Source organism: Leucoraja erinacea, chromosome 30 (assembly GCF_028641065.1).
Source record: "Leucoraja erinacea ecotype New England chromosome 30, Leri_hhj_1, whole genome shotgun sequence".
NCBI classification, from domain to species: domain Eukaryota; kingdom Metazoa; phylum Chordata; class Chondrichthyes; order Rajiformes; family Rajidae; genus Leucoraja; species Leucoraja erinaceus.
In genome coordinates this window covers 14,137,690-14,157,688 of record NC_073406.1, presented here as the reverse complement: position 1 = coordinate 14,157,688, position 19,999 = coordinate 14,137,690, and the positions used below count along the sequence as shown (strand labels likewise).

At 39.9% G+C, this 19,999-nt stretch overlaps 1 protein-coding gene across 8 annotated transcripts in view; it reads left to right on the top strand.

Annotated features, from left to right (window-relative positions):
* The window catches only part of usp48 (ubiquitin specific peptidase 48), a 90,945-nt gene that overhangs the window by 43,129 nt on the left and 27,817 nt on the right, over positions 1-19,999 (top strand). For 3 of the 8 annotated variants that reach the window (XM_055659484.1, XM_055659483.1, XM_055659481.1), the window contains exons 11-17: positions 994-1,167; positions 2,851-3,051; positions 6,524-6,638; positions 11,098-11,240; positions 13,456-13,530; positions 16,072-16,196; positions 19,778-19,900. In XM_055659484.1, the coding sequence (XP_055515459.1) occupies positions 994-1,167; positions 2,851-3,051; positions 6,524-6,638; positions 11,098-11,240; positions 13,456-13,530; positions 16,072-16,196; positions 19,778-19,900 (956 nt within the window). The remainder of the gene's footprint in view (positions 1-993; positions 1,168-2,850; positions 3,052-6,523; positions 6,639-11,097; positions 11,241-13,455; positions 13,531-16,071; positions 16,197-19,777; positions 19,901-19,999) is intronic. The other 5 variants (XM_055659488.1, XM_055659486.1, XM_055659487.1 and 2 more) reach the window with 3 other exon arrangements.

Genomic DNA, 19,999 nt, shown 5'->3' with positions numbered 1-19,999 from the left:
TGAATGATTTTCCTTTTATGTTCACTGCTGAACTTTGGAAAGTAATTTAGAATCAAAGCAAAATTGTTTCCGTAGCAGGCGAAACCTCCATTTAGCCAGCCTGCCCTGCTGAATCTGGTGCTTTCCCCAGGGCCAGTTTGCTTTGCAACTGCTTAAGTTGCTACAATTATACCATTGTCAGTGAACTGGGCTATGGAATGCTGGGCATGAGGGAAACCTTGGTATTCCTGGCATTCAATGTTGTTTTCATGCAGTGGACATGTATGTCGAAAAATATTACCCATTCATTTATATCTCATAATCTACTTCCTTGATTTGACCAAATATGATAATAATAATAATAAATTTTATTTATGGGGCGCCTTTCAAGAGTCTCAAGGACACCTTACAAAAATTTAGCAGGTAGAGGAAAAACATGTAAGGGGAATGAAATAAATAGTCGAGACATGACTAGTACACAAAGTAAAGACAGAATTCAATTCAAAATAGAATTCAATTCAAATATGATGTCACTTTTGGTGGAATGTTCTGTAAGTGCTTTGTTTGCTCAGAATTTCTTCCTTCCTGATCCATATGCCAGACAGTTATATTCTTTGGCATGGTGAAGTATTATTTTTCAATAAAGATAATATTTGTCATCAACCTGCAGCCATTGATCCTATCGTTCATTTCAGTCAATACCAATGCTACCAAAGCTTTGAGTCTCGAAGTTGTATATTTCTCCCCTCTGCGCCTCTTTTCTTGTTTAAAACTCTTAATTTAGCATAGTTTTTGATAGTTGTCAATATAAAAAGTTGGCTGTATCATATTTGACAAAACAGATATGTGTAGTTTTGTGACATTAAAGATATTATTAAAGTAAATGTTACTATTACTATTCATGCCTTGAGCATTCTGAAGAAAATAGACTTAACTGTTCCTATTGTTATATTGTGCAATTTTATTTTTATTGGTTGAAAAACAGTAAATCCATGGTTTACCCCATTTCCTCAGGTGTTTTCCATCCCTTTTTTTCAGCACACTTACAGAAAATGGTTGAACGCGACAATAAAAAATTTGAAGAGTGGTGCATGGAAATGGCTGAGATGAGGAGGCAGAGTGTGGACAAGGGCAAAGCCAAGCATGAGGAGGTGCAAGAACTCTTTAACATGTTACCAACTAAAGAAGGTCTGTCAATTTACTAAGATGGTTTTTTTTAATGTGCAAACATATGTGAAAGATTGTATTGCAGGGAAGCTTCTCAGCATGTAATAATATTTGTATGCTATACTAGGTCAGTAATGCAGCCCGCATTAGATAGATAGATAGATGATAATAGTCCAGATTGTGTTGAGATTGTTAAGAATGTAAGGAGTGTGATTGGCACTGGTTGGCTCAAAATAGAAGCCTTATTAGCAGGTCTGGGGGTTCAAATTTGGAGGTGGGTCTGGATATCATAACCTAGTTGGTTGTGAAAATTAGTTGAAGATCTGATCCAGGGGAGTTATCAGGAGAAAGCATGAATATGCCTTTTCAGCACACGGGTGATTTATGAATGGAAGTTCCGATTCAAATTTCTGAAATTGAGTGATTCAATCTGGAAAAGGTGGCAATTGTGCTCTTTTTGGAAATGACCAATTTTTCAGATGCTGATTTATTGAATGTTTTGGCCATTGTTTAGTGATTTGAATTGATGGCAAAACAAATTCAAATATTAATGTAAAAGTTTCATTGGCCATCTTTCCTATCTATATCCCTCATAATAAATCCATCTTATCCAATCTCTCCTTATACCTCAGTTCTACATTTTCGGCAACATCATGGTGTATCTTTTTTATGCACGCTATTTTACCACATTTACATACTGTAGCGACCAGAACTGAATACAATGATCCAAATTTGATCCAACCAATCTTTTTTACAGCTACACATGACATCTCAACTCTTATAATCAATGTATCAACCTTTAAAGGCAAGCATACCAAATGACTTTTTCACCACACTATCCACCTGTCTCACCACTTGCACCCCAAGGACTCTCTGTACATCAACGTTATTAAGGTTCCTACAATTTACTCCATATATTTTACCAGAATTTGATTTCCCAAGGCCATAACCTTACACTTGTTGGAGTTAAATTCCATCAGCCACCACTTTGTCCAACTTCATAGTTGATCCATGTCCTGCTGCATAATTAGACAATCTTTTTCACAGTCTACAAGCACTCTACGACACTACCAATTTTCATTTTGCCTGAATAAGTACTAATTATACTAACTACCCTCTGATTCAAATAATTACAAACAATTGTTACAGACTTTCAGTCAGAAAATGATCCATTCACCATAACCCTTTGCTTCCTGTCACTTCAGATTGCCAATGTGGCTTGGATCCCTTGTGCCTGAAACTTCTGGATGAGACCTCCATACCTGGCCAAAAGCCTTGTCCAAATAAATCACGTCTATTGCTCTGCCATCAGATTTTCTTATTTACCTCTTCAAAAATGCAGTTGGATTTGTGAGGCGTGATCTGCCTTGCACAACCCTCCGTGCTGAAACCCAGTACCTGCCTTCCAAGTAAACATAAACCCTGTCCCTTAGAATTTTCTCCAACAACTTCCCTATCACTGAGTAAGGCTTGCTGGCCTGTAATTTCCAGATACCCTTGGTGCACTGATTAGTTCACATCACTGAACTAATGGTTCCTTGATGAAGAATGGGCTCACATATTCCTTTGGGCTTTCTTTCCCTGTACAATTGGATACTGCCTGCTTTTGGCAGCAGTTTCGCCCACTAATTGCATGTGTTCTTTCAAGGTTGCTTTGCTAGTTGAAAACCAGGGGCTAAAGGTTGAACTTTTTTTTTGTTTTAGGAGAATGCTATGAATTTCTACCAGTGGACTGGCTACGAAAATGGTTGGATGATTCAGCGGTAACAAAGCCAGTTGATAATTCTCATCACTTGTGTGTACATAACAGACTTATTCCTGATAAAATCTGTGATGTTAAAAGGATTTCTCAGAAAGCAGCTGATATCTTCTATGCTAGATATGGAGGTGGCCCCAGATTAGATGGTAAGTAGTTTTTTTCATATAACTCATTAATCATCCTGCTTTGACTTCGGCTTTAGCTTCCTGAATCATTTCACTGCTTCATAGAAGCATGAGGAACAACACCCCAACTGGGTATAATTTAGTCTTCTGAAACTCACCGTTTAGGATATTCAGCCTTAAAGTACAGGTGCACAACCTTTTATCCGAAAGCCTTGGGACCAGACACTTCTCGGATTTCGGAATTTTTTGGATTTCTGAATGGAAGATTTTTAGCGTAGATTAGGTAGGTAGCGCGGGCGGCTTGAAAAGTCTGGAGCGGCTGCCTCCTCCCTGGAGACCGGGGAATCATTGTAAATCATTGCTTAAATGTTAGTTAGTTTGGAGGGATTTTATGTGGTGGGGGGTGGAGTTGCCGGGGTCGGAGCTACAAATCCGGCGCGGCCCGCGGCCGGACGCCCGCAGCCCCAGCTCGGCGATGTTGGGAGTCGGCGGCGTCGCAGCGCTGGGATACCAGCGTGGAGCGGGCAATGCCTTACCGGGTCGCCGTGCGGTAAGCTCCGGAGCGCTGTGGCCGCCGACACACAACATTGCGGAGCTGGGGCTGCGGGCGTCCGGTCGCGGGCGGCTGGATTTGGAGCGCTGCGCAGCCAGGGGTAGAGTTGCTGGGGTCGGAGCTACAACCGGCGCCACCCGCGGCCGGACGCCCGCAGCCCCAGCTCCGCGATGTTGGGAGTCGGCGGCGACATCGCTGGGATACCAGCGTGGAGCAGGCAATGCCTTACCGGGTCGCCGTGCGGTAAGTGAGCGCTGTGGCCGCCGACACACAACATCGCGGAGCTGGGGCTGCAGGCGTCCGGCCGCGGGCGGCGCTGGATTTGCAGCGCTGCGCAGTCAGGGGTAGAGTTGTCGGGGTCGGAGCTACAACCGGCGCCGCCCGCGGCTGGACGCCCACAGCCCCGCGATGTTGGGAGTCGGCGGCCACAGTGCTCCGGAGCTTACTGCATGGCGACCCGGTAAGGCATTGCCCGCTCCCCGCCTCTCCGACCAGGTAGGGAACTAAGAATTAAAGTTTCCCCCTTCACATAAAAGCCCTCCAAACTAACTGACTAACATTTAAGCAATGATTTACAGATGTTTAAGTGTCTCCCCGGTCTCCGGGGAGGAGGCAGCCGCTACAGTAGTACAGACCTGGGTTGACCGTGGGTCGTTTCGGGTCAAGTTTGGCGCCAAATGCGAGCTTTGGTGTGCAGATGACATCCTGGAAAAAATGTCCGGTTTTCGGAGCTTTTCGGTTTCCGGAACTCCGGATAAAAGGTTGTGCACCTGTAATTTTTAAAATGTTCATATAAATTTAATTAATTTCTCTGATTCCAGCAATTACTGCCAAAAAAGGTTTCACATTTCACATGTGTTCAGCAGCCAGTACATGCCAGGAAATTTAGCATTTCATAATATTCCTCAGAATGAAACACAATCAGCGGTCAACAATCAGGGACACAAGGAACTGCAGAGGCTAGAATCTTGAGCAAAACACAATGTTGGAGGAACTCGGAGTTCAGGCAGCATCTATGGAGGAAATGACAGGCAAATATATGGGTCGGGTCCCTTCTTCAGTTCCATCAGAAGAAGGATCCAATCCCAAAATTGCACCTGTCCATTCCCTCTGTAAAGTTCCTCCAGTACTTTATGTTTTGTAGCAATTGGCATATCCTGTTTTGAAGTTCAGAAGGCTTACTACAGGGACTATGGCCTTTGATGTGCCTGTTTTTTAACTCGTTTTGTTTAATCTGAATCAAGTTAAGACTTAATTTTATAATAAACATGGCATGGGTCCTATCCAAATGCACCACAGCTTGGTATGGCAACTGCCCTGCTCAGGATCGCAAGAAATTGCAGAATTGTGAACCCTGAGCAAGAAATTGCAGAGCCCTGCCCATTATTCAAACTGATGGTCTGGTGAATTGAGCATAGCTGAATTTAAAATACCAGCCGAGGAGGCAAACAACGATGTTGGATAGTGTTTTAAGAACTATCACTCATTTGATGTCCTTTCCATGAGAGTTAAATGTTTTTGAATAAGGTTGCTTAATTATCTCAGCAATTGTTTTAAACTGATGGGAGTGCTTCTTTTGGAGGTCACATGCCCAGAATGAATTTTAAATTTGCAAAGATGCCTGATATGGAGAATAGATAATACATTTTGATGCAGCATTTTATTTTGATGTAACAGTCTTTTTGCCACATTTGAGAAAGCTTGCCATTGCTGTCAATTATTTTGACAAGTGGAATTAAATTTTGCTTTAAACATCATCAATACAAACTTTAAAAAGGAGCACGTACCATAAAGCACCTTCTTTCGGTCATTCTAACTTTGACTTAAAATGCATCTCGGTGTTTGAAAGCTGCCCTTTCAACTGCATCCTGCCTTTTCTTCCCATCTGCTCTGAATGCTGGCTCCTGCTCTTTTTTTATTCGCCATATTCAATTTCTGACCAACCAACATCTGTTCCAGAGTTAAAATTAAAGCTAAGCATGCTGGAAATACTCAGCAAGGCAGAATTTGTATCCGATCCTTCCTGGTTTCATACCAAGCATTGTAAGAAGCTCCCTCTCATTTATCACATTTGGTTCATTGATTTCTCCAACTTCAAGTAACCCTTGCCTTCCTTGTCTCTCCATCCCTCCCCCACCCAGTTTTCTCACGAGTTTCACTGTCCTGATCAATTTTACTATTTGTCTGCCTTGTTGTCATCTTCCCCTCAACCAACAATGAGCCATTCTAATTTTCCTTGATCATCGTCTGCTTTCATCTGTCGTTTCCACGCCTTGGCCTTCCATATCTCTAGTTTCTCTCTCCCTGACTCTCGGTCTGAAGAAGGATCTCGATCCGAAATGTCACCCATTCCTTTTCTCCAGAGATGCTGTCTATCCCGCTGAGTTACTCCAGCATTTTGTGTCTATCACCTTTGGCTTTTCCGTTCTCTCCAAAACTTGCCTCGACACAATTTTAAGTATGAAATCTTGAAATTTAACTAATCATTTGCAAAATTATCTCATGACATATTCCTTGTGTACTTATGTTTATCAAAAAATTGTAACTTCGACTCAGTTTATTTGTTTATGCATCTGTTTTCTGCAGCAATGAAGTTATTGGATGTGCATGGTATCTGATTGCTACCTTCAGCATTGGAGCATTTTCACTCTTTAACCTTACTCATGATAAAACCTGAATCTTGCAGAAATGGATGCTAATGTTGAAACAATAATAACCAAAATTAGAGAGCAGGTGTGCTTGTGTAGCATAACTATGTGTTCTGCTCTTTACTAGTGAAATCCTTTGTCTGTTAAATATCTGAATGTATGTTTTAAGCAAAATGTTAAACGTCGTTAATCTGTTCATAATCATCATTTACTACTTGGACATCTAAAAAATGAAAACATATACGAAATTTGTAAGAAAGATCAACTAATCAATCATTTTTCTTATCCCCAGCTTCTGCTTTATGTAGAGATTGTGTCATGGAGAAATGTAGGATACTTAGATTAAAGAATCAATTAAATGAAGATTACAAGATTATCTCCAATCTAACCAGAATCACACTACAAAGGTATTTTTTACTTTGAAATTATCCTAATTATTTCCAAATCACTGAAAACCATTGCTTATTGTTCTGATGGGAGTGTTGGATTATTATTTTTAAATGCACTGATATGCTTTGTGACATTGTACTGCAGGTTTTCATTCCTGATTTTTCTTCTTCATGCAGCAACGGCAACATCCCTTTGTAAGGCTAACATTTAATGCCTATGCCTAATTGCCCTTGAGAAGGTGGTGGTGAATCTCCCATCTTGAACTGCTGCATTCTTTGTGATGAAGGCACACCCACAGTGCTGTTAGGTAGGGAGTTCCAGGATTTTGATCCAATGATCAAGGAATGCAAATATTTTTCCAACTCACAATGGTATTGCATGACTTGGAAGAAAACGTGAAGGCAACGGAGTTGCCGTGTGCCTTCTGTGCTTGTCCTTCTAGATGATCCAGGTTGTAGATTTGGGAGGAGCTGTTCGAGATTTTCTTCCACGCCTTCACCTCACTAGTGACTCCCGAGATTTATTTTGCATAGTGCTGTGGATGGAGGAACGATGGGGTGGGTGAAAATTAATACTTTCCTGATTCGACCTTCTGGGATAAGAGAGCAACTTAAAATAGAAAACTTGAACCAAGCAATACATCAAGGCGCTAGTCTGATTAAACAAAATTATCTGCACATTACCACGCATATTTTTGTTGTTGTTGCCCTTTGCTATTTTTCTGATTTTGGAGTCTTTGAGTTCATTATTCGGGCAATTTGTACTTCACTGTCAATATTTGAAATTCATCCTCACTCTGAGTTTGATTTGGCAATATAATTGTTAATTTTCAGGCAAAATTACATCTTGTCAAAGATCACAACTCGTGCAGTTAAAGTTTACAGGAATATATTGTAGTTCGGACCATTTTGTTTGACTGCATCAATGATTGAGTCAGTCATAAAATTAGGCTTTATAGCCAAGGAAATGTAGATTTGCCGGTCGCTGCGGGGCTGCAAGCATCTTTTGTCATGCGAGAAATTGGTTCGTGGCCACATTTTCCAACTTGCAAACTGTTCGAGCTGAGAAATGTTTATAGGAATGGAACCCTGTTGTAACCGATGCATGACTTGTAAGGCTTTTGACAAGGTCTAATGTGGAAAACTGGTTCAAAAGGTTAAAACTCAAACAGTAGGGGTGCCAGCGCCAATCCTGTTTTACAGCACTGGTCGCAGACTTCCAATCCAATACATAACTTCTACCATCACTCTCGAACTCCCTTTACGAAGCTAATTTTGAAGCTAATTTGCCACGCTGAGAATTCCATGGTAATACTGCTTTTGTTTTGATTGATAACTTTCTTGTAACAAGTCTTGACAACTTTCTGGTAGGTTAAAGAAATGGAAATAGAAGACTTGCTCTTTTTGTTGGATCAATTCCTAATCCTGTCCATCATCAACCAAATTGTGCCCGTACATTTCTGACGATAAAGTATTTAATGGACTTTAAAGGTTGCAATTTAAGTATAATTGCAGTGTTCATAGTTTTTGTATTTAGAAGGTTTTAAAAAATACCCATGTCCACAAATCAAGATTGTCTCAATATTTTGTAATCCCAGCCTTTAGATTTGATATTTTAAAAAAATCATCATCATTTTAATCTAAGTTCCTAATTGTCAGGGACAACTAGGAACTCAGATTAACATTTTGATAAACTTTCTTTTATAGCAAATCAAATAACATGGACGCTGGTGCTTACTGGTACATTAAAGATGCTGCTTTTTTTTTAGTAGTTCTTCACAACAAGCACATTGCTTCACAAAATGTAGCTACAGTTGCATATGAGAAATAGCATTGATAGTGTACATGCCAAGATTCCACACACGGCAATAAGATAAATAATAAATAACCTGTTGAAGAGGTCGGAGTCAAAAGATTTGGGGGCAAATCCCACTCTGGAAATTTGAGACTCTAGACTGACATTGGGACTCGGGCATGTGATGAGCCAGGTTTAGAAAACCCACCTAACAGTCTAATTGTAATAATTATAAGACTGAGTTTAATATCAGTCAGAGTCAGTCATCTCAGAATCTGATTGCTTCGGCCCAACATGCCCATGCCAATTGTTTTTGCCCGTATGATATCTGTGTGTTTTACACGTTCTCCCTGTGTGTGGGTTTCCTCCCACATCCCAAAGACGTGCCGGTTTGTTGGTTAATTGGGCCTTGGTAAAATTCCCCCTTGTACATAGGGAGTGGGATATTGTAAGACTTATGTGACTTGATATTCGAAGTGGACGGTGGGCCGAAGGGCTTGTTTCCATGCTGTATCTCTAAATTAAACTAAACTAAAGCAACTCCAATAGACTAGCCATATCCACCCCTGCAACAGTTGTTCTCCAGGTTTATGATGACAAAATATTTCCAGAGCGTAGAAATACACTTCAAGGACATTTATAACATTGTTGTGAAAAATTCTTACTTCCTGAAACATGGGAAGCCCTGGCTTGTAATCATTCAAAATGGCAAAGAAGCATCTGTGAAGACACAGAGCACTTTGGGTCTCTGCCACAGCTCGCAGAGACCGGTTGCAAACAGGAGAAGAAGTGCACATATCTCTACACACATCCACCTGTCCTGTGAAGCATCATGAGCCCTACTTGTGGCAGTGTACATGGAACCTGCATGGGACTCATTGATCAACTCGGAAACCAAAGAACTGGAATGGAAGCAAGTTCTTCTCAGTCCTGACGGACTACCTCAGGAAAAGGAACGTAAATTAGTTCATTGAAAATTGTCAGCTGATCAGAGAAAGTGAGGGTGGATTGGTAAATTGGAGGTCATTCTATTTAAATCTTAAGAGGTGATTAAATCAATGAACAGGTATAAGATTTTAATTTTTCACGTGATCACATTACCTACCCAGTGAGGCATAATAACATGTTTGTTGTTTTTTTTAAGTAGCTGTTACAAATTGTTAATCTGGCATCAGCCCTCTCACCTTGTTCCTGTACTACTTTTTAAAGTTGTCTTAAGGGGCAATGCATGAAACACCCCATTTCCTCATTCATTCTACTTAGGCAGCAGGAAGTTCCTCAGATGAAATGCCATTTCAGCAATACTCCATGAACTCTATTGTAGTTTTGAATTTATGGAAGGACAATAGCATGCATTTCTCTTAGATTGGCTACCTGCCAGAAACTCGTACATTATTTAGATCTCTAACTTTTTTTGACAGACTGATCTGATTACGTAATTCTAAATGGTGATGACCCCAACCTTTTATAAAGCTGAAGTATGTTTTACACCACCTTGATTGATCATATTAATGGCAGTGACAGCTGCTTAATCCTTATTTTTATGAATTTTAAGTTTGAAATCACATAATTCTCTGTTCCCACACACAGCTTTTTTGAGTAAAGTTGGTCAGCAAAAACTGCAATTTACTACATTATAGTTTCCAATGACTGCATGTTGTTGCAGATTATATGCTCACCTGTTGTAACTTCAATCTATTACGAGGTAGACAAAGCCGTACTTCAAATCTCTTTCAATCTTTCAACACCAGGGGTCGCAGGTCTATTTTTCAAATTTCATTGGGAGATTCTGTAAATTATTCTCACTTTGAATGACGGATGTGTTTTGGCACATTGTAAGATTGCAACAAGATAACCTGAAACTTTGGAAATAATATTGTAAGAGATTTTAATAAATCTGCTGTTTGTATGAAATGCATTTTGGTTACATAGAGAGCATTTTAAGGGCTTCAGAGCACGGAATTACAAAACATTTAAGTTACTTTCATGGGTTAATGTGTGACCCATTTGCAATAGCAATGTTTATCTTTTGAATGTCCTCATTTTTAAATGGTATTTTTCGATGTTGACACAATGTTTGACTCCAGACAGTGACGCAAAATTAGTTTATGTATGCAGGATTTTTAATACATTGTTTATTTCCATTAGAATATAGTTTTCATAAATATGAGGCAGGAGCCTGTTATGCAGGGTGATAATTAATACTCTCCATTTTTGCTATGACTGTAAACTGAGCAAAACAATTAATTGGGAAGATGACTAATGAATGTATAAGAATAATCTGTAGAACGTATCAACAATCTTTGGCTGTTTTATTCAAATAGTTCAGTGCTACTTAAAGGTGAATTTTAACTTTACCACATGGTAATTTTGCACATTTATTCCCTGCTCATTAATAAACACACGTTATTTCATTCAAGGAATGAAAATTGTGCAAATTCTGTAATTAAAATTTGCACCTTACTGCTTTTGACATGAGCATGGCAGGGTAAATAACCCTACCTTAAATAAAAATCTTCCATCTTTTATTTGATGTCCTGTTCACTTTTACTAAACCAATTTCGATTCAATATAGTACTAACAGTGAAATTTACAATCACAAACTACTTTGAGCATTAGTAATTAATGTTTTTTTAAAGTAAACGATGCCTAACAAGTTTTCAACTTTTGTGACTTTCCTAGCCATGAAGGATACTGGGTTGGTAAAGCTTCGCTTCGAAGCTGGCGTCAACTAGCACTTGAACAGCTGGATGGAAAGGACGATGACTCTGATCGCACGGATGGGAAAAGCAATGGAGAAGGTCCAAACAATCTGCATGCCAAAGGTATTTTTTCAAAATAGATTTTTAAGTGAACACCCATGCGTGCAGCTATTTCATTATCATAGTTAAGTTTGTGATCACCAGAAATGAGGAAATGGTTACTTCAAAAATATAAAGTCACTTCCCTGTGGGGAAACTTGTAAATAATTACAGCGTAGTAGTTACTCTTCTGCAATATATTTGTATTAGTTATAAACTCATGATGACTCAGTACAGCATCATCAGATACTGTGGGAATTTATCCAGTCTTGACTGGGTCTGGGAGAAACGTTTGATGTTAATTAGACCCATTAAATAAGTACGGCACTAGAACCTTTACCTATTTCAGTCGTATTCTAATCTTTCAGAAGTGCAAGATAATAATCTAAAAAAATATAGCATTGTGTTTGAGCATTCCAGAAAGTAATAAGCATGGAAGTCTACCTTCGATTTTCCAGCATCTGCAATTCCTTCATGAAGTACTAAACATGGCAAGCCTAATGTTGACACCAAAAGTGAGCTATGCATGGAGGGGACTTACAAATACAAAACTGGCCTTCAGCTTTGCCAGGCCTGGATCCAACAGCAGCACTTGTTGAGCAGTAAGCAGGCGAAGACGATTTGGTGCTAGAATGCTCCGACATGATGCTTGGAAGGTCTTAATACTTAGAAGTTCAAAAATGCAGTGTGGTCAGAAGGAGAAGAAGTTAACCTGGCACATAGGAATCTCATGATTTTTTTGTGGGTAGCAGAAGAACACTCCTGGTTGACAAGGATATAGAGAAATATTAAAATAACTTTCCTTCCTGATCACATGTCTGCTGGCTTACAAAGTAAGGCCATGACATTTTTAATGCAGAGATCTCATTAAAATTGCAGTGAGACTCCAGTGACCTCATCAGTGACTGAAGCATGTACTTGAAAAAGGACCTTTTGCAAAGCACAATATCTAGAAAAACTCAGCAGGTCATGCAGCATCTCAAGAGGACATAGATGGATGACATTTTGGTTGTATTTTCTTTTTCAGACCAACCCGAAAAGTTGTAGGAAGGAGCTGCAAATGCTGGTTTACACCAAAGATAGACACAAAATGCTGGAGTAGCGGGACAGGCAGCATTTCTGGATAGAAGGACGAAGAGATGCTGCCTATCCCGCTGCCTGGTTCAGTGAGTTACCCAAGCATTTTGTGTTTTGCTTACGATTCCAGCATCTTCAGTTCCTTGTTTTTCTGTGCTACCATTTCCACTAAATGAGTAGAGTTAAAATCTATCCATACAATTGAAGTGCATCAAAATATTGATTTAGAATTCAAAGTATCTCTTTCACTTTAGATAGAAAGCAAATAATATGACCAACCTTCCATCTTCATAGATTCCTTGTTCCCACAGTTGCTGAGTCAATTTAATCAACTATATTCCATGGCTGCAACTGATATCACAAATTCTCACAAATTAGATTTTGCAGGTGACAATAAACAATATCACATGTACTTGTATAAATCAGTCCAGACCTAGATGAGCAAACCCAGGTTCATAAGTTCATAAATGATAGGAGCAAAACTAGGCCATTCGGCCTATCAAGTCTATCTTTCCCTCTTAAGCCCATTCTCCTTGCCTTCTCCCCATAACCCCTGGCACCCCTGAGAACTTTTTTTTCAGCTTTTCAGTACTTTGGATTACATATATTGGGTTAATGTGCTTTTATAGGGCAGTATTTATTGTAATAAGGACAAACTTTTCCACCAACATTATACATTACAATTTTGGGTAACTGTTAATAAACAAGTTCTAAAACCAATGTAAAGTCCTGCCTCTGATCAGTATTGTTCAGTATTGGTGCAACTCCTGTAAATAGTATTGTTGCATCTGAAATCTGGCATTTTTCACAGCTCGGCTAATAGCTTCCCAATGCTGTGATAAATGTCATTTAAAAAAACCTGCAGATGTTAGATAATTGTTGATTAGGCAGCAGCTGTGTGAAGGAGAAATCGAGTTAACGTTGCAGGAAAACTTTAACTTAAATAGTTTGTTTTGAAACTTAGTTTGTTGGTTCACCTGCACCTCATTTTAGATCGTTCATCATGGGTTATACTGTTTAAGTAAGCATTTAAGCTACACTCTTAACCTAACTTTCATATACACTTGTATTTAGTATATTTGACATTTTTGTTGTGTACCTTGAGAGGAACTCTTTATCGTTGTATTCTTGTATCCACATTTAATGTTGTAATTTGTTCAAGGAGATGATGAAATGACGGGAGAGAAAGAAGAAGGTGAAGACTTGAATTTCAATGAAGACCTTGTTTGTCCGCATGGTAGGTGGAATGTGTTAAATGAAGTGAAATTCTTGTAATTCTTTTGAATTTAGGAGCAAGGAGGTTCTACTGCATTTGTCCAGGGTCCTGATGAGACCACACCTGGAGATTGTGTGCAATTTTCTGTCTCCTAATTTGAGGAAGGACATTATTGCTATTGAGGGAGTGTAGCGTGGGTTTGCCAGGTTAATTCCCGGGATGGTGGGACTGACGTATGATGAAAAAATGGGTCGACTGGGCTTGTATTTGCTGTGTAAACTCTAAAGACACAGAACCTGTAGTCAGAATCAAACCCGGCTTTCTGACGCTGTCAGGCAGCAACTATAACTCTGTGCAACCATGCTGCCCTTTAATCTTCATGCACATCAATATATGTACATTAAAAACAAGCAGATAACCAGGGAGTAGATAGGATTACATAGGTAAAAGAGGGAATGTATGCTAGAATCAGAGGATGCACGTGAGGTACTTTGCAATGGTATTCAGCAAGGAGAAGGGCATGGATAATAATGGATAATAATCTGAAGAAGGGTCTCGACCCGAAACGTTACCTATTTCCTTCGTTCCATTGATGCTGCCTCACCCGCTGAGTTTCTCCAGCATTTTTTTCTACCATCAGTGTGGTGTATACTAATATGCTAGGGCAATTTCAGATCAAGATGGCATCTTGTTGGAGGTGAAGACAATTATGGGGGATAATTGTCTGGGCCTAGGGGATCTGGGCCTAGGGGATCTATCCAAGGTTATTAAAAAAAGGCCACAGAGGAGAATGCAAGGGCCTTTTTGAAGATAACTGTATCCTCCAGTCATTGACGAAGTTCCAGAAGACTGAAGAGTAACCAATATTGTTCCTTTGTTTTGGAAAGGATGCAAACATAATCCTGGAAATGATAGGATGGTGATCTATTGGAGCGGATGGAAAGGCCAGAGTGGTTATTTGTACAAATCCTTGAAGACGACTGGGGAGGCTGATACAGTGATTGAAAAACACTTGAGATCATTTTGGTTTGCAGCAGTGCAGGATATGAAAGAAAAGAGAACCAGGAATAGCTAATGGTAAACCAGCCAATAGATAGAAAGTGGAGAACTTTATCAGAATATTCAATTTGAAGTACTTGGAAAAAATAGAGCTGTTCTCCTTGGAGCAGAGAAGGTTAAAAGGTTAGATGTTTTCAAGATAGAGAGGTTTTGGTATGGTAGAAAGGGTAAAGTTGTTCTTTCATAGATTTAAATACAATTAGTAAATTATCCAGTTGAGTGTTGATATTTTAGGCAGCTAATGGGAGCTGATAATAATGTTGCATTATGAAATGGATGGCAGCAAGTGGTTGATAATGGGTTAGGGATAATAAGGAATGGTGTGAGGATAGGCATTTATAGAGACTACTTTATAGAGACAACGTGGATGCGATTTGATGAATGATCACCATCTGTGTTTTGAAAGAATTAAGTAACAAAGGAGGCGGCCATTCGGCCTGAGTAGTTTCCATTTTTCTTTGTTGGAGGTCACATTGGAGCAATTTTCTTCCTTCTCATATAAAAACCTGCATTTTGTTGTAGTTTTCAATTTTAGTTCAAAAAGTAATTCTAGGTTAAAGTGGATATATAATTGTTTAGAATCGACCATTATTACTTTAGTGAATACGAATCAGTCTGTTGAAACTAGTGAAACATCGTCATTTTCTGGCATGACATTCCCAAAAATTCATTTCATCCACTAAAAGAGAGGTGTCTGAAGTGCTGATATGCTGCTATTAATTTGTAAATGTCAATGGTTAGTTTGTGCCAGTAAAACTGCACGATGAAGTGTGGTGAGTGACTTGGCAATGGTAATGTCACTCAGTGTCAATGGGGATGGTTAGATGCTCTCTACTGTTTTATACTGGTGTGATAGAATATTGCAAGCCATTTATAAGTCCGAGCCGGATTGTTATCCGTATCATGGATGCAGATTCAGACTGCTCCATGTCTGAAGAGTTGAGAGCGAAATAGAATTGTCCACACATATCCTTGCTTCTCATCTTGCGGTCAGTGTTGAAACAGCAGAAGAAGCATGAGCCTATGTAATTCATCGAGGAACCCCTGCAGCAGTGTCCTAGGATAGAAATGATTGGGCTACGAGCATACGAGTAAGATTCCAAGTGTGGCACCACAGAGCAAAGTATTTATCTTTGATTCCCGCTGACCATTTCACCAGTCTTAGTATCTCACACTATCAAAGAGTTTATTTTATGAGAAAGTAACTTTCGCTCCATCTTGTTTGGACCAAATCCTGGGAGAAATTTATTGTCCCATGGTGACATCCATTCTATTTTCAAGCACCCATCAGGTAGCTGCTTTGATCTGTTTTTAATCAGATGAAGATTGTAATTGCAGGCATGTCATGCAATCATATCAATAATGCTTCTAATGTGATTAGGGAAACGGTGAAGAAGTTCCATGTTGCACTTTGGAATATCTGAATGATCGGTGAAACATTTGTGTTTGCTATTTAACAGAATGAACAGAACGATTGAATCATTTACACTTTTTTTTCAACAGGTGACTTATGTATATCTGAAACTGAAAGAAGACTTGTTTCCGATGAAACATGGGATAGACTAAAGGCGTATTTCCCCAAATCACCCGCGTTCATACATTATCATTCACCATGTGTCCAGTGTCAGGTAACAGCAGTTTTTTTTTAAACTTCACTCTAATTATAAAAAAATAATATTGTATAAGTATTTATTTACATAGAAACATAGGTACAGGAGTAAGCCATTCGGCTCTTTGAGCCAGTACCGACCGCCAGTTCCTGCTTTCTCCCCATATCCCTTGAACACATCCAGTGAATTGGCCTCCACTGCCTTCTGTGGCAGAGAATTCCACAGGTTCACAACTCTCTGGGTGAAAAAGTTTTTCCCCATCTCAGTCCATTCGGAGGCCATTCGGCCCTTCGAGCCAGCACCGCTTAATTAAACAGTGACCTCTGGTTCTGGACTCCCTCAACATCGGGAACATTTTTCCTGCATCTTCCCTGTCCAATCTCGTAAGAATTTTATATGTTTCTATAAGATCCCCTCTCATCCTAAATTCCAGTGAAAATAAGGCCAGTCGATGCATCATATGTTAGTCCCGCCATCCTGGGAATTAACCTGGCGAATCTACGCTGCACTCCTCGATAGCAAGAATGTCCTTCCTCAAATTAGGAGACCATCTTTCTTGCACAGCAAGATGAATGCTGGAGTAGAGCAAAATAATTCATGATTTAACAGCGTTATTATAGAATTGAAAAATTGTCCTTAATTGAAGATGATAATGACTCACCCGAATCGTACAGCATGAAAATAGTCAGTTTGCCCAAATTTGTCCATGCCACTCAGGTGCCCCATCTAAGCTAGTCCCGTTTACCTGCATTTGCCCATATCCCTGTTAATCTTTGCTATCCATTTATATGTCCAAATGTCGTTTAAATGTTGTTGTTGGATTTCTCTCTGCCAACTTGTTTCATATACACATTATTCTCTGTGTGATAAAGATGCCTCTCAGGTTCCTATAGCCCCTCACATTCCTTTCCCTTCGCACCTTAAACCTGTTGCCTCCAGTTCTCTACTCCCTTAGCCCGGGGAAAAACGCTGCATTCACCCTGTCTATTCACCTCAAGATTTTCTATAACTCCAGAAGATTGCCCCTCGACCTCCTGTGTTCCAAGGAATAAAGGAATGAATGTCTTGCCCTGGTTTAACTTCTCATAATGCAACACCTCGTCCTTATCTGAATTCAACTCCATTTGCCGTTCCTCGGTCCACTAGCCCAGTTGATCAAAATCTCTCAGTAAATCTTGATAACCATCTTCACTGGACGAACGATCAGTGATGTCATCTCAGACGACTGCTGTGATGTTTTTATTCAATCCATGCCCTCCGGAGATACTGCATCACGTTGAGTTAAGCATTTTGCGTCTTTTTTTATAAACCAGTTTCGGAAGTTTCTTGTGTCTCCAAGCAACTCATTTTTTGCCCCCACTTCTATCTCGCTTGTAGCACCTGTACCATGAAACATTTAAGCTGCCAGTCCTGTTCCTCCCTTGACTGTTTCCACATCGTTTTGGATCAGAAAATGTGAAATCGTAACTTCTGATCCCAACACTCATTGCATTCCTCTGACCCCCAGATTCCTGCCCTCTGTTGAAGGGGTCCAGCATATAATCAGAACATTGGTATGGAAGTCCTGATTCTTTCCCACCCTTCCACCTATGGCATTCCTGGCATGGGAGTATCCTAATGTCTCAGCTCTCACCAAAGCCTCGCACAAGGATGCCACACTCCCAGCCCTGCTATTGCATTCCTGACTTACACGCCCACCCGGCTGCTAATGTGTGTATCCCACATCAAGCCCTTGAATGCTCTATATTAAGTCTCTCCTCTTCTGAAGAAAACCCCATGTGGTTCGATCTTGTATGTTTTCAGAACTGCAAAACTATACCCATCACTTCCTTTGCCTCTGTAATGACAGATTGTTGTGTGCCTGGCCTATGTCCAGGATTGCTGCCCCAGTCATCACACACCACACTTTTTCTAGGACTGCACAAAATAACTCTCCACTTCCAGGTGGACAACAATGGAGTTTGAGCAGTCAACCTTGCAATCTCTATATCTCATGTGTCCCTTTCCCCTGACTCTCAGCCTGAAGAAGGGTCTCGACCCGAAACGTCACTGATTCCTTTTCTCCAGAGATGGTGTCTGACCCGCTGAGTTACTCCAGCTTTTTGTGTCTATTCTCACAATACTTTAACTGCAGCCACTGTGTAAGGCATTTCAAGTGTCTCGATTTCTCTATGGGTCAAGGAAATTAAATCAATATAGATTTATTCTTTTAAGTTAAAATAAACTTTTCAGGATTGAATAGCAGATAACTAAGACACTGAAAAATAAGTACAATAAATACAAGTGCTTAACAACTTCTACGGTATTGTAATCCCGCACAAAGTCAGTGACCCCATTCAATTGAATGGAATCACCATTCCTATGCCTGTCTCCCCTTAAAAATAGCAGCCCAAATGCAAAATAGCCAGACATCAGTGTGGACTGATCACACCTCTTCATTTTCCTGAAGATTGCTGCCTGTCAGTAAACTGTTTAGGGCGGCACAAAGGCGCAGCGGTAGAGTTGATGTCTTTCAGCGCTTGCGGCGCCGGAGACCCAGGTTTGATCCCGACTGCGGGTGCTGTTTATACGTTCTCTCCAAGATCTTCGGATTCCTCCCACACTCCAAAGACATACAGGTTGCAGGTTGTAGGTTCATTGGCTTGGTATAAGTATAAATTGTCCCTAGTGTGTGTAGGATAGCATTAATATGCTGAGATTGCTGATCAGTGCGGACTCTGTGGGTCGAAGGGCTTGTTTCCACGCTGCATCTCTAAACTAAACTAAGACGAATCCCAATAAATTAATAAAGTAAGTAATAAAGTAAAATATCAGCAATGAAAGCCAGATAATGCCCGTTGAACTGTGGCAGGAATCCCCATGATGGGAACTTAGCACTGTGACAGTCCCAGTAATATCATAGCACAATGACTGACAAGCTTGCTACAATACCTATGCTTGCACAGCCACAAACTATATGAGTTTACATGCATGCAATAAGTACATTCTGATGGCACAGACTTAATGAACCTTGTTCTGAGTATCCCACCTACATGAAATAGTATTTACCTTGTAAATATGATTGTAACATCATCTTTGTAACATGATATATTGTTTAGGATAATGCAAGTTCATCCACCCACAGTTTAGAATATCTCAAAATTAAATTTTGGTCTGTATCGTGTGTTCCTGTCTCTTTTGCCAGCAAAAGCTACTTCCTTTAGACTTTAAAGCCAAATGCTTCATAATTTTGAATACCCCTAATAAATATTTTCTGAATCTTATTTGCAGAATGGAAAATAAATGTATATTCTCCAATCTCTGTACGTAATTAAAATTCCTCATCCCTGATGTCTGACAAATGTTCTCTGCCCCTTCTCTAAGGCGTGGATATCCTTTATTGAGCATACTGAGGCCTAACCAGTAATTTATGAAGGTCTGTCAGCTCTGCTTTGAAAACTCTAAACCTCCACTCACCCACCCAGTTCTGAGGAAGGATTGTTGGCCTAAATGTTGATTAGGGTTGTAGCTAGTTAACCGGTTAGATTCTTCTTGCATTTCTGTTTTTGTTTACAAAAGCCACGTCTAACAGCAAATGTTTTTGTTTTTTTTTGGAAAAGGTGTTAGAAAAGGAAGGTGAGGAGAACGAGACGCTGAGCAAAATGATGGCAAATGAGCAGAAATCAGCACTTCTGTGTCTTTTTCAAGATAAAAATAGACCTCTCCTCATCAAGTGGCCTGAGGTGAGATTTTCTTATGCTTTTGCTGCATCTGGCATGTGAAATATTGGTGCATATCTTAATTGTAGTTGTCCAATTGCTTATCAGTAATAGAAAAGTTAA